The 27,255-nt window shown below is 45.9% G+C and overlaps 2 protein-coding genes across 9 annotated transcripts in view; both read left to right on the forward strand.

The window, feature by feature from the left end:
- RFX4 (regulatory factor X4) overlaps positions 1-13,907 on the forward strand; it is a 195,785-nt gene extending 181,878 nt beyond the window's left edge. Inside the window, exons 17-19 of the mRNA XM_049884974.1 lie at positions 1,938-2,100; positions 4,186-4,324; positions 13,635-13,907. Coding sequence (XP_049740931.1) covers positions 1,938-2,100; positions 4,186-4,324; positions 13,635-13,907 — 575 coding nt within the window. The remainder of the gene's footprint in view (positions 1-1,937; positions 2,101-4,185; positions 4,325-13,634) is intronic.
- Positions 13,908-26,471: 12,564 nt separating this feature from the next.
- Positions 26,472-27,255, forward strand: part of RIC8B (RIC8 guanine nucleotide exchange factor B) — a 136,053-nt gene continuing 135,269 nt past the window's right edge. For all 8 annotated transcript variants that reach the window (XR_007517379.1, XR_007517380.1, XM_049884263.1 and 5 more), the window contains exon 1: positions 26,472-26,660. Coding sequence is in view for 6 of the 8 variants with exons in the window: in XM_049884263.1 (XP_049740220.1) it covers positions 26,577-26,660 (84 nt within the window). In the remaining 2 variants the exon portion in view is untranslated. The remainder of the gene's footprint in view (positions 26,661-27,255) is intronic.

Genomic DNA, 27,255 nt, shown 5'->3' on the forward strand with positions numbered 1-27,255 from the left:
GCGAAGTGCCGACCTTTCAGTTAGGAGCTGAGCGCTTTAAGCACTGCACCACCAGGGCTCTTTCTGTATCCGTCCACCAAAAAAAAACCAAACCCATTGCCGTTGAGTCAATTCCAACTCATAGCAACCCTACAGGACAGAGTAGAACTGCCCTATGGGGTTTACAAGGAGCGTCTGGTGGGTTTGAACTGCTGACCTTTTGGTTAGCAGCCAAGCTCTTACCCACTGTGCTGCCAGGGCTCCTTCTGTATTCCTATAAGCTTTCTTAAATTTTTTCAGACTTACCCCTCAGTTTCGTTATCTGTGAACGGGGAATAACGTTCCTTTTAAGGGTGTCTGTAAAACACTTCGCACCATGACTGGCGTGGGGTAGATGCTCAGTAACTGCTGCCTCCTTTCATGCTCTTGGAATGACTCTTTGTCACTTCATCTAAAAAAAAAAAAAGAAAGAAAAGGGACATTATTGGCATTCTAAAAGATTCTGCAATTGACAAAAGGTTCACTACAGGGTTCTCTCAATAATAAAGCAGTATATTTAAAGTAAAATTTCATTTCCACATAACTTTAAAGACGCTTCTAAAGGTACTGGGTGTCACATCCGTGGCACGGGGCTGATCCTCCAACTTTTTGCTGCTTCCTAGAACTTGATGTCAGTGTAGCTATTCCATGTCAATGCAGCTACTCAATGTCACTGCAGCCATTTGCACTGTCCTTAGGATGGGATGGGCCTGAACTTTTTAAAACGAAAACCTCTCCTGTATCCTCCCAGACGAATTTTAAGATAGTAAGAATCTGCTACAGAAAATACAGAATTGGAAGACAACGTTCTTTCACTTCACCTTCAAAGTGGCTTCCCTTAACCAACTCTTCAGTTTTCCACGTACCTAAAAAGGGGCCTCAAATCCTATTCCCTCCAGCTTGTGAAACAGGTTTAATGTGGGTTTAATTATTTCCACTATATCAGCACGTTTTAAGTTTTATCAGAAAGTAAGTGGTCTGATGGGCTTATTACTGCTAGTAGTGATTTCTAAAATGACTCTGTTTTTTTTTTATGTGATAATTATCTCAGAAAATTCTAAGCATCTTGAGGGCTTTTGATTTTGTTGGGGGTGTTTTCCCAGCCCCTAGCACTTTCAAGGTGTCCAATTAAAAAGAAAATAAATGGAATTAATAAAATGTACAGAATAGGTCATCGCCACCCAGGTCATTGTCTAATAATCTTCACAAAGACCTGGACAAGCAGAGCCCAATAATCTACTTAAGTCTGCTTAGAGCAATTTGTTGGATCCTCAACACCTGTTGAGTGTTGAGACATTATCTTACTGCGCCTACTCTGGAGGACACTGGCCCAACCTTCCTCTTGTCCTCCCTCCCTCTCTGCCTTTCTTCCTCTCCTCTTTCTTCCTTCTAAAAATATTGATTGAGAGCCTTTGCCTGCCAAGCTCTGTGCTAAGCACTAGGGATCCACTGGTGGGGGGATAGCCATTAATCAAATAATAAATAACGTTCACTGACAGGCGTAGGATTACAAATTGCAATAGGAGCCATGAAGGCTGACAGTTCAGTGACGGATATGATCTAGTCTGGTGTTAGGGGACAGCTTTTCTGGATTGAGCTGTGCAGAACAATTCGGTCTTAAGGGAAGAGTGAAGGTTCCAGGCAGCAGAAACAGCATGTGCAAAGGCCCTGTCGTGTTGAAAATAATGATACCCTAGAGAAAATGAAGGAAGGATGTTATTGCTGGATCAGACAGACTAAAAAGAGGGAGTCGGGGAGGATGGCTCTGGTAAGGTCAGTGAGGCCAGAGACACAGGTCTTATACTCAAGATTTTGACCTTTAGCTTCAGAACAATGGGAAGCCACTAAAGGGTCCCAAGGGAGAGTCTGGGGTCCAAGAACTGTGCTAGTGACTGATACATCTCCATGTGTCTCTGCAGGAGCGATGCAGTCATACACGTGGTCCCTAACGTACACAGTGACGACGGCTGCTGGGTCCCCAGCTGAAAACTCCCAACAGCTGCCCTGTATGAGAAGTACGCATGTGCCTTCTTCCTCCGTCACACACAGGATACCAGTATATCCCCACAGAGAGGAGCACGGGTAGGTGACCTTGCTGGGATGTTGCCCTACTTTTAAATTTGATTTGCTCAGCAGTTGTTTTCTCCAAGGACAGGGAGAACGCTATCCTTTGTCCACTGGGTTCTCAGCACTGTACCGTGTGTCACTGCCGCATGAGCCCTACAACAACCATGTCAGGTCAGTGTTGTTGTTGTCATATGCCGTCGAGTCATCCTGACTCATAATGACCCTGTAGGACAAAGTAGAACTGCCCCGTAGGGTTTCCAAGGAGCAGCAGGTGGATTAGAACTGCTGACCTTTTGGTTAGCTGCCATAGCTCGCTGTAGCTCTTAACAACTGTGCCACCAGGGCTCTGAGGTCTGTGTTAGCAACCCCATTTTACAGATGAGGAAATTGAGACTAGGTTGATTAACTTAAGTTGCCTGAGGTCACACAGCTGGTAGATGGTGGGGCCCAGACCAAACTGAAGGTCTCTGACTCCAAAGCCCACGTTCTCTCCTCCTCACTCCTTTAAAGCCTCAGTACAAAGTTCCCTCTCAGCAGTCCTCCCTGGAGGGCTCTTTGTCCACTTTGAAGCCTTGATCGTAGGTCTTAGTCTTCTATGACTCCGTTTGGTGCAGGGGTTCCCAACCTGAGGGCTGGAGGTCCCTGGAAGGCTGCAGCTGTTAATGGGGTTTAGTGGTGCTTTGTACCCTGAATAAACAACTCATTTGTTTTTCCTGTATTTAAAAAAAAAAAAATTACATAGTAATGTTTCTGTGATGAACAAATCGCAAATCCATTGAAAAGTTCTACCTGACTCACAGTAACTTTTTACTCTTACTTTTTTTTTATTCTCTTTATCAAAAGACACTAAAGATGTCTAGTACGCAGTGCTCTAAAAAGGCTTGTGCTGTTTCAAAGGGCCCCTGTTCTCAAGAATGTGGCTCCGCCGTGAGGGCCCAGTGATCCTCATCTGCAGGCACTCACAAGCCAGCTTCCAACAGGCGGGCCTGTCAGGTCACAGGAGGATGGAAGGAGGACCTCCCAGGGGCCCTTGCAAACACAGGTGGCCAGCACAATGAGGCCAGGTGCTGACACTGAAGGAGGGCGCAGGCCTGGCTATGGACGCGTTGCCACAGGTTCCGCTGCCTCCAAGCTGTCAATAGGGCAGCCGTTCTTTCCGCAGGGGGCATTTTTATTTTCCCACACATTTAGGATGGATTTTGAAAATGGTTTCAGAGAGCTTTTTGGTTCTGCAGGAATGGCAGAATAGACACCCATGTGGGGTCATAGGTCAGCATCTTTGCTGTAAAGTTATCAAGAAGAACACTGATAATAACCCAAAACCCACTGCCATCGAGTCGATCCCGACTCATAGAGATCCTGTAGGACAGAGTAGAACTGCCTCATAAGGTTTCCAAGGCTGTAAATCTTTACAGAAGCAGGCTGCCACATCTTTCTCCTGCAGAGCGGGTGGTGGGTTCGAACTGCCAACCTTTCAGTTAGCAGCCAGGTGCTTAACCGTTGTACTACCAGGGCTTGTCCCTAGAATAAACATGTGCAGTATTTTCACAGATGTGAGAAACAAGGTTGTGAGTAGCCCAAGGTCACAGAGCTAGTAATTGGTGGATCAACCCATGCCATGGCACTTTCCCCAGGAGAGAGTTTACAGAAACACATGGCATTCTTCCCCATAATGGAGAAGCAGAGGCCTGCATAATAAGAAAGCAGAAATCCCAAAGTAACTTTGTTTTCTCTCATTTGACTTCAGGATACAGAATGGGGCCTTTTAACACCACAGGACCAGAGGTTTCCATGGTTAATTATGTTTTGCTCAGGGCTACCCAGTATTCCCTGAGCTCCCGCTGGGTGGTGAGGGAGGGAGCTGTGCTCAGAGTATGCTGAGGGGAGAAGGAAATCAACCTGGGATCAAAGACTTGGCCCAACAGAGCCACAGAGAAGAGAAGGTAAATATCAAAAGTAGACAGGGCTTAAGAAAGGAGAAAAATGAAAAAAAAGAAAAGAAAGGAAAAAAATAACAGACGAGGTTGATTTTTAAAGGTGCAAACTGATTTGTTCTCCCTGCTGTTACTCACAAAATGCAATGTGCTTGATGCCTTTTAGATACACGGGAAGCTATAACTATGGGAGCTATGGCAACCAGCATCCTCACCCAATGCAGAGCCAGTATCCCGCCCTGCCTCACGACACAGCCATCTCTGGGCCACTCCACTACTCCCCTTACCACAGGAGCTCTGCACAGGTGAGTTGGTGGTCCTGCTTGCCTGCTCAGGCCTTGGAGTGCTTGACACCAAGTCCTGGCAATTTAACAGCATTAATAAGTACCTTCTGTGTACTGTGTGTGCAGCCTGTGTGCCACCAAGGAAAGGATGATATTTTTATCCGTGCCATTTCTACTCTCCCGGGGCTGGCCCATAGTAAGCGCTCACCCAGGGTTCCTGTTCCACTTCTCATGCACCTGGGTGCTAAACAGTGCTCTTTTTTTTTTCCCTCCTCTCCTTCACCCCTCTAATCTCAGGAGCTAGTCAGTCACAATGCCTGTTGCCTTTTTTTTGGGCAGCCACCCTCAGATTGGACCTTTTTTCTCCTTTTCAACCACCATCCTCCTGGTGCAAACCCTCATCAAGTCCTGTCAGGACGATTATCTTGGTATCGTTCTAACTGCTCTCTCAGTCCTCCACGTCTGTTCCTTGTGAGTCCACCCAACACATATAATCTTACCAGAAGCCGCCTCCTGAAACGGACCTTTTATCAGATCACGCTTAGGCCACAGGTCTCCTCTGGTGCCTTGCTAACAAACGTAATGGCCTGTGATGAATGGAAGTTGTGGTTGCATCTGTCACACCAGCTCTGGCCATTCTATTTGTCTTGGACACTTTTCCTGTACATTAGCCCCCAAATATAACTGGTCACCAGTGCCATTCAGTTCTGCATCCTAAATGTCTCTGAGCCTCAGCTAAGGCCTTTATCACTTCTAACCTAGAAGAGGACAGAAGCCCTCCAGTTGGCCTTCATGTCTCTAAACTTGCCCCGTCTCTGGTCTACCTGCTACACTGCAGCTGGAGGAATCTTTGGGGGGAGTGACTTCTGGCCGTGTCACTCTCCCTCACTGGCTCCCTATTGCTTTCAGGGCCAAGTTCAATTCCTTAGCATGTCCCTCAAGAATCATTACCATCACCTCTACCTGCTTTTCTGGACTGTCCGCTTGGCTCCCACTCTTTGCCCCAGCCATGCCAACCCACATGCAGTTCCCCTGCAGGTACCAAGTTCCCCCGTCTTTGCAGATGCTGTTCCCTCTACCTGGGACTCTCTTCCGCAACCTCTTCTGCTTGTCGTGCAGGACAAACATTTCACCGTCTCCGTGGCATTTCCCGACACCACCCCCTTCCTTCTGGAGGACTTTATTAGGTGGCACTCCTCATTCCTCCCATGGCCTCCTGGGCTTTCCTGTACTGGTAGCGCTTCACACACCCTGCTACCATCACGGACTTTTTGGGCCTGACTCCTGCAGGAAGCTGCAAGATGCTTGAAGGCAAAGATTAAGTCTAGCATCCCCAGGTTACAGGACATGGCACCTATCAGAAAAGCAGATCGAACTTTTAGTGAGCGTTTGCCACGTGCCAGGCTCTGTGCTGAGCATTTTCCACAACCTCACAGTAACCCTTGCAGAAGAGGAAGTTAGGCTCAGGGAGGTTCCATAACTTGCCCAAGGATTTGAACCCAGGCAGTGTGACCCTGTCCAGGCTTGTAAGCACCCCCCTCTGTCACCTCTCATATGCAGGCATGCAGTAAGTGTTTATTAAGAGAATAAATGGGAGGAGGGTCAGTATAAATAGAACACTGTGGTGTGCCAGGCACACTCATGCCATTTTGCACGCGCAGGGCAGCATGCAAGGTTTTTGAGCCAAGCAGTGGCCAGCTCAGAGCTATGCTTAACACAGCATGCTCTTATGGCAATCATAGGATGAACTAGAAAGGGGAGCAGGTGGCAGCAGGGAGCTCTGCTACAAAGCACTTGCACATGTCTAGGAGAGAGATGGCAGGACCTAAGCTAGAGTGGAGGCCACAATTACATCAGCTCCCTCAGTACCTTGGAGGGAGGATACCAAGGAGAATGTACCCACAACACACCAGGCACTGGGGGCAAACAGGCGTCTGTTTTGATTTCCATCTGCAATACCAAGGGGAGCCCTGGTATACTCCCCAGACAGGCCACAAAGTTGACTCCACTAAATCATCACCTAGGGCATTCATTAAAGGTCTCCAACTACATCATACAGACATGCCAGTTCCGTAGGCAGTGCGTCTCTTGGGAGTAGAGTCTGTGCTCCTCTCTGTGATCTCTTGACTTAGAACTCCTCTTCTGGGCTGGGTCACACTTAACACAGTCTACGCAGCTCATCCATCCATCTACCCATCTACCCATCCATCCATCCATTCCTCAAATGATCATTGGGTGCCAGTCTGTGGCAAGCAGTGATCCAGCTTCCAGAAATACACCAGAGAATGAGACAGACAGCATGCTGGCTTTTGAAAAGCTTATCCTCCAGTGGGAGCCAATATTCTAGAGAGATCAAACTAAGACGGAGCACGAAAGCCACATCAGCTGGCACTATCTTCCCTCTTTCTTTACTTCCTCACCCTTCCTCAGGAATTCCCAGAAGCTGGCTTTCTGGGGTGATTTTTTTAAGCCACTGCCATAAAAAGAAACCAAGGTCTTCTAAAGCTCTGTGTCATCCCTAGAAAATCAAAGATAGGCCTGCAGCCTCTGCTATGGAAGCCACAGCTGTTCCCAACTGGAACGCAATCATGTAATGGCTGGCCTCAGTAGACTGAATGAAATCCCATCAGGGAGCCTTCTGAATCCAGACTTCGTGCGAGAGGCAGGAGGGTCCTCAGCTGGCCTCTTCACCGCCATGCCCTGTGGCCTTTAGACATGATCCTTTGATATTTCCCCTAACACACACGCACTCTCTGCACTTCATGGTTTATGCCTTAGTTCCCATTTGCAAAGACGGGTGGGGACCCGCAAAGACGGGTAGGGAGAAGTTAATTATATGGCGCCTAGACTCAGGGAGACAGTGAGGTCAGTGCTCAAAACGTACCTCTTTTGGGAAAAGTACTGTCTAAATACAAAGTGGAGCCCTGGTGGCGTAGTGGGTAAGAGTTTGGCTGCTAACCAAAAGGTCAGCAGTTCGAATCCACCAGCCACTCTTTGGAAATCCTATGGGGCAGTTCTACTCTGTCCTATAAGCCTGCTGTGAGTCGGAACCGACTCAACAGCAACAGGCAAGGGGTTAAAGACAAAGCATCCTTTGTCTTATTTTTCATTAACATGTAAGCGTCAAGCACTGTTCTAGGCACTTTGAAATACACGGACTCGTTTGGTTCTCGTGACAACATTGTGAAGAAGGCATTTTTCTCCTGTTTTTAAAGTTGAGGAAACAGGTTCAGAAGGTAATATGCCCCAGATCCTACATCCGCCAAGTGGCAAAACAGACTCGTGCAAATTCTCCAACTCTAAGCCCCATGTCCTTGGCACTGAATACTATCCAGGTATGTGTTTAGGAGGGTGGGAGGTAAACTGAAGAGGTTACTGCCACTAGTCTCAGTAAGTTTCAAATGACTAAAGGATCACCATGCAAAATGCCTTGTTTCTTTCCTTTATTGGCATGTTGGCTTAAGGGTGAGCATATAGGAGAAAATCCACTGCAGAGCTAATTAGTTTCAGCTTTCCAGGGCAGAAGTCAAGCTGTTCCAAACCAGGGTACTGAATATCGTATTTCTCTGTATGAGAGTCACTGGGGAAAAGGTCAGTCTGAATTGAAGAGAAATCTCAATCACAGAATACGGTAAAGGAAATGCAGTAGGTCATCAGCACCAGAGTTACTGAAACTAATGTCTGCAAATAAGTGCTCGACCGGCTTGCCTTGGAGAATGGATGCCCTACATCCAGGCCGTGCAGTTACTGTAGGCATCACACCAGTTAAATGCTCAAAATAATTTTATATCACCTGTCTTTGGACATGGAAGTATGGCATGCCCTTGTTTATGCTACTTACTTGCAGAACACATGCTTTCTTCCTGGGTAACACGAAGGTAAACCTCCCAACCCTGCCTGAGTTCTCATGATTTCTGAATTAGTGAGTCCAGATGAATGAGGTTTCACAGTGTCAGGTTTGAATTATTTCAGAAAAACACTCTTCTTGCAACTCTGCTGCCCTTGTTCACATCAAAGTAACTGAACAAGGGATGGTGTCAGCTGCCCCTTCCCAGGCTCCCCATTCCCACGCCCTGACCAAAAACAGAAAACAAACCAGACCAAATACATGGTGCAGAATACCTCTGAAGCACATTCAACCTGTGTTCTTGGAGCCTCTACTCTGTCAGCAGCCATGAATGTGAGCTGGGGCCCTCAGGCTCGAAAACCATTTGGTCAACCAGAAGCTGTGTAACTAGACATGCACTTTTAGTAAACCAGAAGAAAATAAGCTATTCTTTCATTTTTATCTCTATGGCCAAGGCTCAGCCTTGCCAGCCAATCACATAGATCTCATAGAATCTCTAGCTGCTAGGCTCAAACCAGCCTGGGGCCTATGGGTCCTCAACCTCAGAGACTCAATGACAGCTACAGAGTTCTGTAGGGTGCTCCACTTTGGGATAGCATCCTGGGCAAAAAGGAATAAAAATCAGTCCACCAGAGTGGTGTAAAACCTCTGACTGTAGAGTTCAGCTGGGTTCAAATCCCAGCTCTGCCTCTGAGTAGTTCTGTGCCTCGATTTCCTCATCTGAAAAATGGGGATAATTATATAGTACCTATTTCATAGGACTGTTTTGAGGGTTAAGAAAATTAATAAAGGTTAGAACGGGGCCTGGCTCCTAGTTCACTCTAGTTGTTACATATCGTTATCATCTTGTAACACCACAGTTACAGCTCTGAAGGCAGGAATCGAGTCCTTTGCTTCTCGCCATGATATTCTCAGCACCGAGCGCATAGCACAGGGCTTGTCCCTTAGTGGGTACTCAGTAAAAGCTTTTCAGTTAAATGGATGAATAGATTAAATAAACAGACCGATATTATGGAGCTAGCCGTGGACCGGGAGTTGGGAAGCCTGTTCTGTAGTCCTTCTTCTGATACTAAGTTGATGTGAGACCTCCAAGAGGTCATCTCCCCTCTTTTGACCTCAGTTCCGTCATCTGTAAACCGAGGGGCTCAAACCAAACGATGAATCACCAAGGCTCTTCCCATCATTAGTGGCCCATGATCCTGTGAATCTGAGAAGAATATTCATAATAGCTAACACATTTGGAATACTAAGAGTTCTAAGTGTTTCACACGTAATACCTCAATTAATCCTGACCCTAAAAGCTCAACAGAGTGGATTCTCTGACAAAGATTTTTTTGGGAGAGGGGCTACTTCCTGTTCCAGAAAGGGCTAAGAGGAAGCCTGCCTGGGGGAAGCCCAGTGGCAGTACCTCGGGTGCGGTGAGAGCCGCCTTTCAGAGGAAAACAGTTTGTGTCCCTAACTGGGCCACCTTTCACCCCTTGCCCAAGTAACAGCCCACTGGGCAAGGGTCAGGGATAAAGGGTTCATTCTTCCTTGTCCAAGTGTAGGGAAGTCAGCCGTTGGTGTGGGGAGTTGTTTCTTAAAATGGAACTTCCTATTATGGTTCCAAAGAGGCCCAGAGTCAGTCCCAGCTGAGATGGACATAAGCCATAGTCACAGGAAGAAACCTTTGACTATACACACACACACACACAGACACCACACACCTCATACCACACACACGTAACACTGCATGCACCTCTCTCTAGGGGTAGGAACTGATGACTTTTCTCCATCTAAACATCAGTATCAACAGCATGTGATCTGACCCAGAGAGTGCTAACTTCCTGCTGTGGGTCCTCAACAAAAAGTGCCTTTATTCCGGGCTGAGCTCTCTGGACCCCAAGGTTTGCACCCAGCATGCTGAAGGACTGTACATGAAACCGGATGTGAAGTGTGAAAAGTGAGGTTGGTGCCACGGGCCAGCCTCAGCCCACTCTGGCCAGACTAAATAGAAGCTTCATTGGTGGTGTTAATCACCAGGCCAAGGCCAGCAAGTACTTCAGCCATCTCTCTCTCTCAATGGTCTCTTCACCACTGGGGAAAACAAGTCACTGACTCATTTGCAATTAGCTGACCTAACAGGACAGACTTTTCCATGCCGGATTCTGTGCTAACAGAATTTTATTGTCACATTGAAGATATTTTGAGCTGGTCTCATTTCCAGGCAATTACTCTTTTGAGCCTGTGACACAGCCCCTGGGCACAGCTGCATCGAGGGTCCTTGACTAGGCACAAAAGCCACACTCTCTTTCTATGGCAAGGAAGCACCAAGTCCATACTGTGACATCTTACCTATACAAGGCAAGCCAAGTGAGGACTCTGTCAGAAGCAGCAGTTTCGGGGTAGGTCAGATTCCTAAAACGGGGAGGAGGGAGCTTAATGAAGGAAGAGTGACAGAGACTAAAGTTTAGTAGGCTGGGTCTCCAAAAAGAAAAAGAAGTGCTCTTCTTCCTCTCCGTAATTTAGGTCATGCCTAAGGAGCCCTGGTGGCCAACAGTTAAGTGCTCAGCTGCTAACCGAAAGGTAGGCACCCACCCAGCAGCTCCACAGGAGAAAGACCTGGTGATCTGTTACTGTAAAGACTACAGCCTAGAAAATCCTGTGAGGCAGTTCTACTTTCACATAGGGTCACTGTGAGTCGAAATCGACTCTACGGTACCTAACCACAACAACAGGTCATGTCTAGTTTGTATCAGTCAGACTGATATGGAGAAAAAGTGCTGCTGTGGGACTGGGTTCTTGTGCCAGCTCTTCCACTCATTTGCTATGTGACTTTGGACAGGACATTTTACCTCATGGGACCTAGTGTTTTGATCTATACAACACAGGATTGGATTACAAAATACCTAAGCTTCGTTTTGGAGCCCCTGGGTACTACAAAAGGTTACTGTGCTAACTGAAAGGTTGGAGGTTAGAATCCACCCAGAAGTACCTCAGAAGAAAGGCCTGGCAATCTATTTCCAAAAACTCAGCCATGGGAAACCCTATGGAGCATAGTTCTACTCTGACACACAAGGGGTCACCATGAGTTGGAATAGACTCAATAGGCACTGGTACTGGTAAGCTTCTTTCTAGTGGTAACATTCCAATATTTATTCGCCAAATAGTTATTTAGCACCTGCTTGGTGCCAGGCGCCATTCCAGATATGGGGAATATGGCGGTGAGCATGACCAAGCCCTGTCAGAAGCTTATGAATATAAGCTAGTGGAAGGAGACAGCTACCAAGCAGGATGGTGTGATCCTGACCTGAGGGAAGCGGGTTAGGGTTAGGGTCTGGGTTACCATTTTCTACTTGTGCATCTTCCAGGACTTCCGTGAATGTGAACTAAAAAGAAACAAGTTCCCTGAATGACAGGCACTAATAAGAACCTTAGAGTCTGGTGAAGGGTGGAGTGTTTAGTTTCTTGAGATAGAATGTACAAGGGAAGTCTCACTGAGGCGGTGGTATTTGAGCTGAGACCTGAAGAATGATAAAAAGTCAGGTCAGGCATGCAAGGAGCTGGGACTAGCGGTGGTGGGAAGGGCACCAGGGAGAGGGAACAGGTAGGGCAAAATGCCCTGAAAGGGAAACCAGCTTGGCAGGTTATAGGACCAGAAAGGAGGCTTCTGTGCCAGGGAGAGTGGCACGGGCTGAGAGGGCATGTGCCCGGGGAAGCTGACTTTAGAGAATATCAGAAGGGGGATGCAACTTGTAATAATTAATATTAATGTAATCTGTTTAATACATCTGGGATCTTTTTCTTGGTCAGGACTCAGTATTAGCATGGTCTCCTTACAATTTAGAGCAGGCCCTGGACAGGAATCCCACTGCTCAGGTCTGAGGGCCTGCCACAGCTGTCCCATAAAGAGCATCCTATAGCTTCCTCTAGGGCATAGCACATGGGATCCACTGAAGTGCTTCTGAGCTGACTTAGGGGTTATGAAAGCCTCAGTGTGCTTGTCCATAGTCTCCTTGGCAACAGCCCTTGGTGCCTTCTCTCTTGAATTCCCAGATACCACCTACACCCTTCTCCCTCCTTCCTGGCTTTTTTCTTTTTTGACTTGTAAGGCACTTTGCCATGTAAGGCATGCTGTCCTATCTGGGAAAAAACAACCCTCACTACTAGAGATTGGGTCCCTCTTTCCTGACCTATGAATAGCTAGTTTTCCTGGCATGCCTCAGGCCTGACAGCCTTTCCCTGTGCCCTTTGGGCTCCACTCAAAGACGCAGAGCAGTTCCCCTTGGCCACCTGGAGCACAGGGAACATCCATTGTTGTCATTACCCCTTTCTCTGCTGTCTAGGCTTCAGCCTGTCTGTCTCCCTCACAGGAGGCACCCTCCCACCTAATCCCTCAGGGCTCCACTCTCCAACTGTCAGGGAAGACAGATGGGGAGCAGAAGAATTCACACACTCACACACACACTCTTCTCCCCTGCTCGTGGCCTGTCCTTGTTGATTGGCTCCCCTCCTTGCGGGGTGGCCCTTAGCACAGCAAGGATATCTTTGTGCTGACTGGCCTGCAGACTAGGAGGTCTCAAAGGGAGTCCACAGCTCCTCTTCTTCCTTTGCTCTGATTGTACCACAAGGGGTTCATTTGCATAGCTGTCTGGGTAACAGAAAAGAATGTAAAAGAAGCAGCACCTCAGAAGCACTTCTCATATTCCTAATCCTTTCTAGAACTGCTTGCTCTCTTCTTGGGGCTACTAACACCTGTTCTTTGGACCTGCACGAAAGAACCCCTCTCTCCCCCTTTCAACTGACTTATCTTGGCTCCTTCCTCCACATTCACATCTAGCCCAATAATTTACCATTTCCTATTTGTGTATCTTCCAGGACTTCAGTGACTGTGAACTAAAAAGAAATATGTTCTCTAAGTGATAGGCACTAATAATAACCTTCAAGTCTGTTGACTTGCTTCCTCTTCAAAAGCCTGCTTTTAGGCAGCAGTTCATAATTGTACTCATCTGTAAAACGCTATTTTTAATAATGCCATTGTGTTTAATTTGGCAGTACTGTTCCGTTGAGTCGATGGAGTGGGACCTATCACATCTCCATAATTAACTATAAGACTCACAACCACCTATCCATATCCACCTGGACATGCTTGCACCCGTGTGTGTGCATGCATGCGCACACACACACGTATACACATTCTTCTGTATTTCTACTGGGCTATTTCTTCTTTTGGGTTTGATTTCCCAAGACATTCCTGATTAGGAGCACAAAGCCAATATTGCTGCTTGAGTGAGCACCAGCCCAACTCTGGCTCAGAAATCCTTTGCATTTCTGCTCTTGATTGCTTTCCTCGATCAAGGTTCAGTCTTGCAGAAGCTCATTGATTTTCTCCCATCAACTCTCATTAATAGCACCTTAAGACATGATTGATGAACGTGACTGATAGTGTGTATGTGCAACATCAAGCTAATTTTAACTTTGTGGACTTTCTTTCCCCTCAACAAGTACCCTTTTAATAGCCCCACTTCCCGGATGGAACCTTGTTTGATGAGCAGTACTCCCAGACTACATCCTACCCCAGTTACTCCCCGATGGCCAGAGGTGCCCACAGCCAACACCTGCTACACAAGCCCGTCTGTGCATTCCACGAGGTATGGAAACTCTAGTGACATGTACACACCCCTGACCACGCGCAGGAATTCTGAGTACGAGCACATGCAACACTTTCCTGGCTTTGCTTACATCAACGGAGAGGCCTCCACAGGATGGGCTAAGTGACTGCTATCATAGGAATCCATATTTAATATTAATAATAATTATTAATAATAATAATAAACCCAACACCCACCCCCAGAAGACTTTTATCTCTACACATCGTTAACTCATGGACTATTCCTAGGCGTCCATTTTCCTAAATGAACGTGAAGCTGGGATTCAATGTGAGGCAAATAAACTTTAGTTCAGAAACAGGGCTCACTAAAAGTCAGTGGGATTGGGTTTCTGTAGCCAAGCCAGACTTGACTGTTTCTATAGAGCACTATCTTGGGCAGGCCAATCTGTGCCTTTTCCTTCTGTTCCATGACTTTGCTTTGTGTTGGCAACCACTCCCAGTAAGCTACTTATCTTCCTGTTGACAAAAGCTCTTTAGTCTCAAAGGATGGATACTGGAGACAGAATCTGGTTTATGTTCTTGGATGGGCACATAATTTACCAAGAACATTCACCTTACCATCTGTCTGTCATCTCACTGTACAATGAACAACCCTCAGACATGTTCTACGCCTCCCTTCTTCCTGGTGGTGTCATCACCGCTTCCTGGAGCACCAGGGAAAAGTGGGGATGCTGGGAAGCTATGTTAAGCTTGTGTCTGTCACAAGTACCTGCATTGTCTTGGAATGTAAGCACTGTCTTGAGAGAAGGAAGAGGCCTGTTCTGTATTGCCTTAAGTTGATTGAGGTTTGTAGGGGACAGGTTCTTCTACATACAAGTATTTTTCCTAAGTTTGCACAATGGCTTGTGTCAGCAAAAGGCAGAAGAGGGGTTTTGGAGTTCTTTGAGAATGTGGATTTATGGCATTGAGTATCAGACTCAGCTTTGCTGTAATAACTTTGTGAAACTGAATGGACCAAACTTACTTGCCAAGCACCAAGTGTGAAAATGACTTTCATGGTTCCTTCATAAGACTATAATAATTTCCGACACTTTGATAGAGGAAAAAAAAAAAAAATTCAAAGCTGTGCCTTTGAGCTTATACTATACTGTGTATGTGTGGAAATAAAAAATGTATTGTACTTTTGGAAAATTTTTTCGTAGGCATTTTTCTGTCAGATTTGTAGCAATTCGTGAGGTTTGTTAGAGATTAACATAGGTTTTCTTTCTGTATTATAAAATGCACCAAGCAATTATGGTGGACCTATTACCCTATGGGTAAGAAATAAATGGAAATATGTCATCGGATGTTTTAGCAATTGTTCTGTAAATAAAATCTTTGATCGCACCACTCAGTGTGATAATCATGTCTACAGCTAAAATGGAAATAGTTTTATCTGTACAGTTGTGCAAGATATGAAATGGTTTCACACTCAAATAAAAAGGTATTGAAATGACCTGTTTTCTTCATTTTCATTTTGCATTTGATAGGACCTCCAGGTGTGTGGGTGTGTGCGTGTGTGTGTGTAATATTAATAACATTCTGAATACTTAGGACGTAACGAGGCAAAACAAAACTAAGTAGTTTTGTGCTTCTCCAGCTTCCCATCATCTCATCATAAAACAATTACTAAAATTTGGATAGGCCACACATTAAGTATAAGGTTGCCATGAGTTAGAATCGACTCGACGGCAACAGGTTTGGTTTTTTAGTTTTATAAAGCCTATAGCTTGACTGAGATTTATAGGGGCTCAGTTCTTGTACCTATACAGATTTGTCCTAAGTCTGCACAACAGTTAGTGGTAGTAGAAGTTAGGAACCTTTCAGCTCTTACAGGGATTATCATTCTTGAATACCCGCACCATTTAGAAGTCCCCTGGAACTTAGTTCATCGTGCTTTAATGATCCCTGAATATAAGGATATTTCAAGTGCAGTGCTTTAAGTGCTGATAAACTTTGGGAACAGAACAGTAATATTACTGATTACTTAGTAAGTGCTAACAAATTATTCTCTGGCACTGTATTTTGATTCTGGGGCTGAGAGGAGTGAGGATATAGAAGCAAAATAATAAGTGTTTCGCCCAAACACTGAGTCTAGGATCTATGAGAGACTCAGAACCACAGATTTCCAGAAATGGCAGGGTGACTATTTTAACTAAAAGGCATGAGAATTTGACAACTCAATTTGCATTCTGAAAGATTTATTTTTAAAGTCAAGCTTCTGCTATTACATAACGTATTTATACCTGAAAATGATTTTAAGATTAAAATTACATGTACATCATACATGCCGTTGGTGGTGGTGGTTGCCGTCGAGTTGATTCTGACTTACGGTGACTCCACGTGTGCAGAGTCGAACTGTTCCCTAGGGTTTTCGAGGCTGTGACCGTTCAGAAGCAGATGACCAGTACTGTCTTCTGAGGCGCCTCCGGGTGGGTCCAAACTGCCAACATTTCAGCTAATAGTTGAGGGCTTTTGCTCCACCCAGGAACTCCTTACATCAAACCCAAAAACCCACTGCGGTCGAGTCGATTCTGACTCACAGCGACCCTATAGGACAGAGTAGAACTGCCCCATAGAGCTTCCAAGGATGCCTGGCAGATTCAAACTGCCAGCCTTTTGGTTAGCAGCCGTAGCACTTAACCATAGCAGCCCTTAAAAATATTTAGCTATGTTGTTGTTAAAAAAAAAAGTAGGCTGCTGAATTTCACTTTCTGAAGGTAAATTAGTTTGATTTTTCGTCCATGATCTATTAGTTGGGTTCACAGAGAGGACAGTGAGGGAGACGAAGAATGAATGAAATTTCAGATTTAGCCACTGCGTAAGACAAACCTGAGGATGATCAGATCTGTCACTCTCTACGATTCGGGCAAATGCTCCATAAATGAAACAGTGTAGAAAGTCTGACTTTGACTTACTGAACACAAAAAATTAAGTAATCGCCAAATTCTTTAGCCAGGCAGCAGCAGCATATAACAAACAATACCCATTTACAAGTAACAGCCGTAAGTTCATTAAATGCACAAATCTTTAGGCACAGTCAGCAAGTGCCTAAGTCCTAGAGAATAGAGAGTTCACTCCAGGAACTTTGCAAGGGAGAGAATGCCTGTACCTCCTCACAGTACAACCAAAAGATGAGAGTTATCAGCACCACAGAAGCAAAGGAAGCTCACAGCACAGGGTACCTGTCTCCTGGGAGTGGCAAGTACTACCTCTGCTCCCAGTTGTTCTAAAACCTTCTGCTTCAGAACTGGGAGGGATCTGATTAGCAAAAGGCAACAGCTGCTGTGAGCACATGACTCCCAGGCACCTTCTCTCCCTCTGATGGCTCCTAGCAGGTCACTGTAATGGGCCTGGGCAAAGTTGGCAGCTGGGAGTGGGGCCAGTCACTTGTCAGAGGAAGAACAGAGAAGTCTTGGCAATGAAGGGGCACTCCCCTCTTAGGACTCTTTCTGAAAAGGCCTCTGCCAGCTTGAAACTGGCTGAAGTCAAGAACAGCAGCCAGGACAGCTCACCCACGTTGCAGGCCTGTGGCGTCCTCAGTGTCCACCCTGCTGGGTCCTTTGTCAGGCCCGGGAGTATACCCCAGGTCTGGAGAGAAAGGGAATTGGGGGTCCCTCAGAGATTGCAACCCAGACACAGACCAATGAAAATGGGTTTTCACTGAGGAAGCCCATCCACAGTGGGGGCAGAGAGGGATCGGGAGAGAGCACTGAAGGGGAGCCTTGGCTTCACCACTGTGTGACCTTGAAGGGGTCATCTCCCGGCTCTGGACCTCAAGTGGGAATGTTCTATGACTACGACATCCCAAATTATAGTCTGTGTGCTGATGACCAGGGCTGGCAGATCTGGGTGAGGAGGGTGGGTAGCTCCGGGAAAACAAAGACTGGACTGGCAGCTGGGCCATGGTTCAGGAAGACAGCCGCAAGATAGAAGGCAACGGCTCCACCAGCTGGTGCGAAAAGTGACTGAGGTTCATGCCCATGAACTCAGCCCATAGATCTGTACCACCGTCACCAAGTTCCTCCCCCTTCCTCTGACCTCGCCCCACCCTCCCTCACGTGACTCTGGATAGTCGTCCTTTGCAATTCTCCCCGCTCCTCAGAATTGTCCTTAATTCACTTTAAAATGAGTTCGGTCAAAATGTTGGAAGCAAATCTGGAGAAGGATAGAGAGCAAAAGCAAAGGGGCTGTTTGTCCTACCTTCTTGCACCTCTTAAAGGCAGGCTGGCAAGATTTAAAAAGAATTAAATCCTGGGAAGGCGATGATATAAATACCCTCTTTATTACACAGGGACGCCACAGAGAAGGGGCTGCTATTGGTCTCCTGAAGCCTGGGGGAAAGCTCTCTGAAATTTAGTGAGAGGGGAAGCATAGAATTCCGAGGTAGACAAGAGCTAAAGTATGCAAGTCGTCATCCCCCAAAGCTTAAAAAAAACAAAGTTGGATAAATTTATGGGCCGTAAAGTGAGAATTGAGGTCAAGTCCTGGCTCCACCAAAGATGCTGTAGAAAAGGCATTCCTGCTCCAAGCAGAACTGGACTCCTTCAGTGGGTCTCAACTCTGGCTGCCCAGTAGAATTACCCAGTCAACTTTTTAAAAATACTGATGTACAGGTCCCACCCACAATGAATAACTGACCTAGAAAGTAACCTGGCCATTAGTATTTTTTTAAGATCCCCAGATGAATCTAGTATGAAGTCAAAGTTAAGAAACACGACCCTTTCCACCTTCAAGTTCTAAGATTCAGGGACTGAATATGTATCCAGGTTTCTTTTTGCAAGGTTCCAGTCTGTCCACAGCAGAGAACTATGCCCTGTGCAAATAGTGGCACTGGCAATAAGCTACACTTACCTTCCCTTAGCTGATAAACGTTTCCCTAAATCTACTATTGAGTTTGCCCTTCAGCCCAGCTCCACTTCACGGCCTGGCTTTCTAACCTGGGGCTTCTCTGCTTCAGCTTCTTGGCAGCCTCCCAAGCCAGGAGGCGAGTCCTTGTGGTTTCCTCTTCTTCTAAGGAGGGTCAGAACCTTTTTTGTGCTTCATCAGCCTCCTCCCTGAAGCTCTTTCCCCATTCCACCTCCTGCACCCCAGCACCCCCAGCCCTCTCACCCCCATATTTTGCTACTGCTGGTGTAGGTGGGACGGAAGTCGTGGGCCCCAAGAGTTCAGAAAAGAGCCGTTGCTAGGAAAAGAGTGTGGGTGAAGAGAGCTGGTGGGTGGGAGAAATAGGACTCCCCAGTTTGATTCCCCCCTCTGTCATCATAATGCCTCCAGAGCTAAAACCAGCTGTTCAAGAACTATTATGAAAATTAAGGAGGTCTGACCATGACAGCAGGGGTGAGAGAATCAGCTTCAGAATCAGCTCAAGTGCTGATACTTGCTATCAGCTTCCCAATAGCAGAGAAATGCCGCTGAGAGGTTTAGGGCAGTGAATTCTCAAGGGATCACCAAACTCTGCCCCTGTTATAACAGGGATAATATCCAAAATGTCCCGACACCATGCTACACCTCTATAGAAAGAGTCCACTGCAAAATGTCTTCTTATGAACTGAAACGTAGTCAAGGCAGAAGACAATCTCTAAATGCGGAGTTGGCAACCTCTTTTCTCACCTCATGCTTCTGAGTGATATGTGGCACATTTCTGAACCGGTTCTGCATTTTAATCCATAGAGGCTCCCTCCCATCTATTGCGCCTACTATGGGCCAGGCTAGCGGTCTGGGTGGCACAATGGTTAAGCACTTGGCTGCTTACCGAAAAGTTGGTGGTTCGAACCCACCCAGCGGCTCTGCGGGAGAAAGACGTGGAGATCTGCTCCTGTAAAGAATACAGCCTAGAAAACCCAATGGGGCAGTTCTACTCTGTCACAAGGGGTCTCTACGAGTCGAAATCTACTTGATGGCACCTAACAACACAACGGTATGTGCCAGGCACGTTAGAGTCATCACCTCCACGTCGCACAACCTCCGTACAGTGTTAGTGGTATAATCATTTCTGTTTTACAGATGAAGAAAAGAGGCTCTGGGCAGCTTAGTGCCCTGTCCCAGGTGACACAGTAAGTGGCAGAGCTGGGATCTGAAAACAAAACTGCTCAACTCCAGAGTCTGTGCTCCTTCTACTAAGGCACACAGCCTCTTCCTCCTTCCTATTTCTGTTTCCATCCCACCCCCCCGCACCCTCATCCCCCACTTCCTAAGCTGCTCTGCAGGTTTTAAATCCACCTTGACCGTAGCAATAGAGCCTACTGGGATGGGAGAGAGTTTCACAAGTTCTAGGAAATTCCTGCGTGTGCTAAATAAAGGCAATTTCTAAGCTGGGCATGGGATCCTCCCCTACCCCTGAGGTGGCATTCCACTCTCTGGAAGATAACGGCGCTACTGGCTTTCCTTCCAGCATTTCCCAGGGTACATACAAACCAATACTTCAACAAGGACCAAGATCGGTCATTCTATAGAGAAACAGGAACAAAAGAAAATCAATAATAATGTCAAAAAAAAAAAAAAAACCAGGTCACAGGAGGATTTTTATTACTAGGTTGAAAAAAAGCTCTGCGGGGGAGGTGCTGTGAGCCAAGCATTTACTAGAATGAAGTCACTTGGGGGGGGGGTGGACTGGCTACCGCTTGCTGTTAAGGTCACTACCCTTTGACAGCGGTGGCCTCTGACCTCAACAACCCTACAATTCTGTTTTGACTGACCCTGAAGCCCATGAAATTCAGATGTAGGCACTGCCCAAAAGTTGAGATAAAGCTGACTAATATGGGAAAAGCTCCCGGTATGTGCCCCCAGCTGAAAGGAGCTGGCAGTTCTTTGGTGATACACACAATTTATTCTGTCCTCCTCCTTTCAGGGAAATACTAATCCTTCATAGGCAACTCGAGGGGAAGACTAAAATGTGTTGATGATGAATAACAATAATCCTTTGTCCACTGCTACCTCCTCCTAGGGTTGAATCTTAAGCGTTTAATCAAATGTTGGTAAGTAAATTAGTGCATTACTGCATTGAAGATTTAAAAAGGAAGTGGAGAGAAGCAGGGTTATGAGAACACATTTTCTCTGACACGTGAATCACCAACTTCATTGCAAAGGCGTCGATATGAAGTTTGCGTGCGTGTGTACGTGTATCTACATGTATGACAGTCACTATCCCCAAACTGTCGTATAGCATATCAGTGTTAAAGATGTTACAATCACCAACTCCAAGGCTTAAAGACCAAAGCAGTGTGTTGTAATTACTTTCCTGTTGTTAAAAAACAACAGTAACAATAACCACCACATTTATGATATTTGTGCATCAATAGAAAAAAGCAACATGACCTTCATCTCTGAATCTTCACAACACCTTGGGGAGAGAGTTTGCATTTTTCATTCTAGTTCAACTAACGCACCAGGCCTGCTGTGCTGGCCGCTTGGAAAGCCATCTCTTTTAACCCTCATGTCCTCCTGCAATGCAGGTATTATGCTCATTATAGTTGAGAAAATCAAGTTTCAAAGAGGGCAAGAGACTTATCCCTGAACACCCAGAAGCAGAGTTAAGATTCAAACTAGAATCTTCCGGCTTTTAGGTTTTCTCTTGTCAGACAGAAAAAATCGGTTGCCAGTGGGGTTTTCAGGAATTTAACAAACGATCAGCTTTTGAGACTCACACTGTGAGCTGGGACTAAAAACCAGGGTTTCCAATTCCCAGTCCAGGTTCTTTCGCCACATTATAGCACTGCCACCCAAAGCGCTGGGTTTTCCCCAGAGGTGTTGTTTGGATGGGATTCCAAACCAGTGAGATGCAAATGGGTCTGACCCACATTCCAACTCTTGGATAAATAAAAACTCCTCAAGGGTAGAGCCCATTTCGTGTGCATAATTTGAGAGCCCCACTGTGGATGGTCAATCAATATTAAACAACTATAGGTACATTTGCCAAGGACTAACAGCATGGACTCAATTTTCGCAACTGCAGTGCTGGGAATATTACTGAGGAACCTCAGAAAGGTGATGAAAGGCTGGATGAAGTAATATTTTTTAAGCATTTTAAAAAAAGCTTTGAAGTCATCTAGTACAATTCTAATTTTATATATGAGATCCAGAGATAAAATAATATGCACAAGGATCTGAAGCTGACCACAACAGAAGTTCTCCTGTCTCTCGGTTCTATTTTAACTTTTTGTCCTACGGAACTGCAAGGTAATGTTTTCAGGAATGTCAAGTCTGATTGGCTGGTTATAGAGTTGTCACTGATTATGAAACACCTCTCAGATTTAACTCTTCCTTATCCCACTGACAGAAATCCCCTTTTTCATGCCCTCATTATCCTTGCCTCTAATACCCCTTCTGACCACTTTCCTACACATGGAACCTGAGAAAATCTCAAACGCTATTTCCATTACATTGCTAATGATCACCCAAGCAATGAAAAATTTTAAGTGCCCCAGACACAATTACTATACAGACAAGTTTGAGTAAATGCAATAAATCAACATTTAATTTGGGTGCACTTACCAGAAGCATTAGTAGTGTGAAGAGAAAGATTTTTCAATTACCAAAGACCACATACTGATTTGCACAACCCCACTTATTACTGTTGTTAGGTGCCATGAAGTCGGTTCCGACTCATAGCAACCCGACGTACAACAGAATGAAACACTGCCCGGTCCTGTGCCGTCCTCACAACTGTGGCTATGTTTGAGCCCACTGTTGCAGCCACTGTGTCAATCCATCTCGTTGAGCGTCTTCCTCTTTTTTGCTGACCCTCTGCTTTACCAAGCACAATGTCCTTCTCCAGGGACTGGTCTGCTTATTGATAGATTCTTCTAAATGATGAACACATACAAATGTGGTTTTATTGTTGTTCTTAAAATCACAAAATTTTAGAACTGAGAAAATATCCGGATCAATCCCTTAATTTATAGCTGAGGGCAATGTGCTTAGGAAGGCTTCACACAGTAGGGTAATGGTGGCCAGGTGACAGGCCAAATCATAAATTAGTAGAGTTGTCTGGACTCCAATCCTTGAGCTATAGCAACTACGCGGAAGAGTTGTTTAGTTTTTAAATGTCTGCTTTCTTCCAAAGAAAATGTATGAAAAGTATCACATTTGGAAGATTTGGATTTTAAAAGCAGTTAGCACCAGGTGTTCTTAAAAGAACTTCAATTTGGCACACTCCAACTAGCCCACTGACACGGTAAGAGGAAATGCCACAGCAGGCTATATCAAAGTCCAAAAATAAATGACTAGTATCTATTTGCAGCCTTTTTCATTGGCCCTAACCTGAAAGTCCACAATATTTTATGCTATCAGAGCCCACAGCACCTCTAGCCCTTGATTATACCACTTACTAGCAGACTTATTGCTTATGCGTAAGCCAATCAACACCCTGAACTTCCCTTTTCTCTGTAAAAATGAAGATAATGACTGTCCTATTGACCTTGCATTTTTCAGCTATTGTAAGGATTCAGTCATAATCTGTGTGGAAGTATTCTGAGAATTGTAAAGCAGTATCCATATATACGTATGGAATTATATTACTATCTCTCAGAGCAATGGTTTGTGAATAAATATTTGTTGTTTTGATTACCCAGGCTGTAAAACCTCGTTCCTTGGTACCATGCCACCCAAGAATCAACAAGAACTGGATACAGTGCTGGACTAGAGGCTCTAGTCACTGTAAGTTTCACGTAACTGAACATTCGGGGAGGTACAGTGATGCAGTGGCCCAGGTTTAGCTAGTCTAGGCTCTAGTCCCAGACTCTGCTTTTAACTATTGACTTTGGACAAGTCACTTAGTTTTTCTGGGACCAGAGTCTCGTCAGTGGTCAAAGGATGACTTGAGTTAGAGTCAAAGATCCTTTTGATCTATAAAATCAGAATATTAACGCTTAATTAAAATTACTAAGGTACAATTTCCCAACACATTAATTCATGTGGTTTCACATTTTTTTTAAATAATTTATTTTTTGTTGTTGTTGAGGACACACACAGCAGAACATACACCAATTCAACAATTTCTCCTTGTGCACTTTTGTGACATTGATTACATTCTTCAAGTTGTACATTCTCACCCTCCTTTTCCAAACTGTTCCTCCCCCATTAACATAAACTCACTGGCCCCTAACCTTTCTGTCTACTCTTTAGAGTTAAAGCAAAGCTTACTGATGTTAGCTATTAACCTCCCCAAATAGAAACACTATGGGCTTCCATTTTCGAGATGCTTTAGAATAGGCAGAACTAACTTAGAGCAATGGAAGTTGAACAGTACCTACTTGTGAGTACTGACTAAACAGGAGGCAGAAGCAAGTCTCCTGGGTTGCTGTAAATGTAGTATATCTTGACCTGGGTGGTGGTTTCACATTTTTAAATCTCTTTGTTAGAAGTACAGAATTGTAGTTTAAAAACATAGCCTATTTCTGGTAAATAGACACTTCTAGCACAACACGTGTAAGACCCTTTTTAAAAGAAACAGTCTCTACTCAGGTATTTTATACTTGTTAATATCCTCTCTGGGAGCCCTTGCGCCAAAAATAAATATATGGATACTCAAAAAGCACTGGACACAGAACTGGACACAGAATAGGCAGCCAAATACTTTGTTCTGTTGTAGCTCTGAGTTTGAGTCCCAGTCATGTTACTTAACTCACCTGAGCTTCAGTTTTCTTATCTATGAAGTGGGTCCAATACCTTCCTCAATGATCTATTGAAGTAATGTATATTAAAATGTTTTGTAAACTGTTAAAAACGAATTGCAAGATGCTACCATTCAGGACCGGGCAGTGTTTCATTCTGTTGTGCATAGGGTCATTATGAGTCGGAACCGACTTGATGGCACCTAACAACAACCACCATTACGTAAGGAATGTGGCTTCCTATTCCATAACCTTCTTAAGAAGTGTGTTTTTTCAAGAGAGGGATTAAAATCTGACTTAATTTATTACAGACACAGCACCTACCCTAATTCCCGGCTCAATAAATATGCAAAAAAAAAAAAATTGTCACATGAAATGTATAACCCACAGAAAGACCAAAAGCTCCATGAACTGAGGTTCCATGTTTGTCGTTATCTCCAAATCCCCCGTGTCTAGCACAATATCTGACACATAGCAGAAACTCAGTAATTATTAGATGAATAAATCTTTGCCCTCTCTAGTTCTTCAATACAGCTCAAGAATAAGAGGTGGACTGGGGAGGCGTCAAAGATGGTTTCTGGTAAAGGCTGCTTGGGGTGCAAAACTGGAAATCAGCTTGAAGAATTTAGCCATTCCCTAATATGTATCTTGGTGAGCAGAAAGAGCACAGGCTCCGAGTTTAAATTCAGCTTCCAAACTCTGCAGTCTTGACAAATACATCTCTTAACCTCTCCAAGGCTTAGTTTCCTCACCTTAAAATGAGTTTAATGCCTTCCTCGTAGGTTTGCTCACTACAACAGAAGCTTAGTGAGGGCCGGGACTTTGTTTTGGACGTACTGTACTCACATTCTGTGGAACTGTGCCTGGCACAGCATAAATTCTCCAATGTTTAAATGAGTTTGGGAGAAACCGGGATACTACAGGTAAAATACGTAACAGAGTGCCTAGAACGTTGAGCCTCTATCATCATCTTGATTACTACTATCAGTTATTATTAGTTTTACTGGTGGTTGTAGAGCAGCCAGCTGCCTTTGTAGAATATCCCGGGTTCAAATCCCAACTTCTCCATTTACTGACTATGTGACTTTGGACAAATTACCTAACCCATCCGAGTCAGGTTCCCTTCGGTTCCACAAAAGTCTGTGTTGTGAGAATTAGAGGCTATAAATGGAAACTACCTAACACGGAGTCTGGAGTCCCGTTGGCACGCGATAAATGGACAGCGATTATTATTAAGGCAAAAATCCCCGTGTTTCCTTTTATCCAGATAAACTGTCTGCAACTTCCCTCATTACTGTACCCGTATACATAATCTGACCGCAAAGAAGGGAGGAAGAAAAAGAATTTCATAGAAACCGAAACCGCTAAATGAGAAGAGAGGGAATTGAACCGGTGCTTGACGGTTCCCACCAAGAGGTGCCAGTTTCCGCGACGGTCAACCAGCCCAAGCAGCCAAGGCTGGGGCAGGACAACCCGCATCGTAAGGAACAAAAACGAGGCAGAGCCGACCTTAGACACTCCCTGTAACGGTCTCTCCGCCGCTGCCCTCAGGCGGCCGCAGACTCCCGTTTCCGGCCCTCGCAGGACCACAGTTCCCAGCATGCCCTTGGAGGGACGTCTTTCCCGCTGGATGACTACTAATCCCGGCATGCCATTCGACACTCCAGTAAATTAGGTGGAAGAATGGGATGGCCCCCATTGCAGGCGGGGAATTGTAGTCTATAGAGCCGCTGGCTCATAGATAGGCGGCGAAGAGCCCAGTCGCTCTCGTCCGCTGAGAATGATTCATAGAGGAGGGTCGGGAGACAAGATTTCAGTCTGTGAAATCCCAATTAAGAGGCTGGATTCTTCTCCGAGGCGGGGAAAGGCAGGAGAGCAAACAGCGCCTCGGGCCTAACCCCGCCTCAGGCCGTTCGCCAGGCCTCCCTCGAGTCCTGGGCCTTGTCGGGGGCGGCCGCGAGGCGCCGGTTGCTGGGGGAGCGGTGACGTCGCGGGGTGAAAGTTGAGGGGCGGTGACGTCGGGCCTGCCCGGGCGGAGGCTGGCGGGTTGGAGGCAGGAGGGAGGGAGGGAAGGAGGGAAGGAAGGAAGCTGGGAAGGAGCGAGCGAGCGGGGGCGCGAGGCGTTTACCTGGAGGCAGCGGCTTGGGCGCGCAGAGCGGCCGCTGCTCCCCCGCACCTGCGGCCATGGATGAGGAGCGCGCCCTCTACATCGTCCGGGCCGGCGAGGCGGGGGCTATCGAGCGGGTCCTGAGGGATTACAGCGACAAGGTAAAGAGCCCTGGCCCCGGGCGTGCGGTATCACACCCCCGGGCCGCCCTCCGGGCTTGCACATCGCATCCCTCCCCACCCCCATCATTCCGGGGATGCGCATTGCTCTCCCCCGAAAACGTTTCCGGCTTGGGCATGCGTGTTCGTGCCCCCAGCCTTTCGGATCCTTGCATCTTGCGTCCCCCTGCCCCCACTCCAGTGCCCACTCCCCTGATTCTGGCCCAGCAGCCTGTCCTACAGTCCTCCCTCCAAGCGTGCAAGTCACACCCCCGGAATCCTTAGATGTGCGTCTGTGTCCTGTGCCCCACACTTGGATGCACAAATGCATGCGAGGCTTTCTCACCTGTATAGTATGAATAGACGTGCTTCTCTGCATAAACACGGCTCTTGACAAGCAAAAAACTTATCATCAACGATGGCAGTTCTTTATATACCTATAGCGCTGTACAGTTTTTCTAGGCATGATGTCTCATTTGATCCTCAGAGTGATTATAGGGTAGATGGTATCATCCTTCCCATTTTATAGATGAGGAAACCGAGGCGCAAAGAACTGAAATCACGCCCAAGGTCATGGACGTACTATGTTTTAAGTGGG

Source organism: Elephas maximus, chromosome 4 (genome assembly GCF_024166365.1).
Source record: "Elephas maximus indicus isolate mEleMax1 chromosome 4, mEleMax1 primary haplotype, whole genome shotgun sequence".
Taxonomy (NCBI): Eukaryota; Metazoa; Chordata; class Mammalia; order Proboscidea; family Elephantidae; genus Elephas; species Elephas maximus.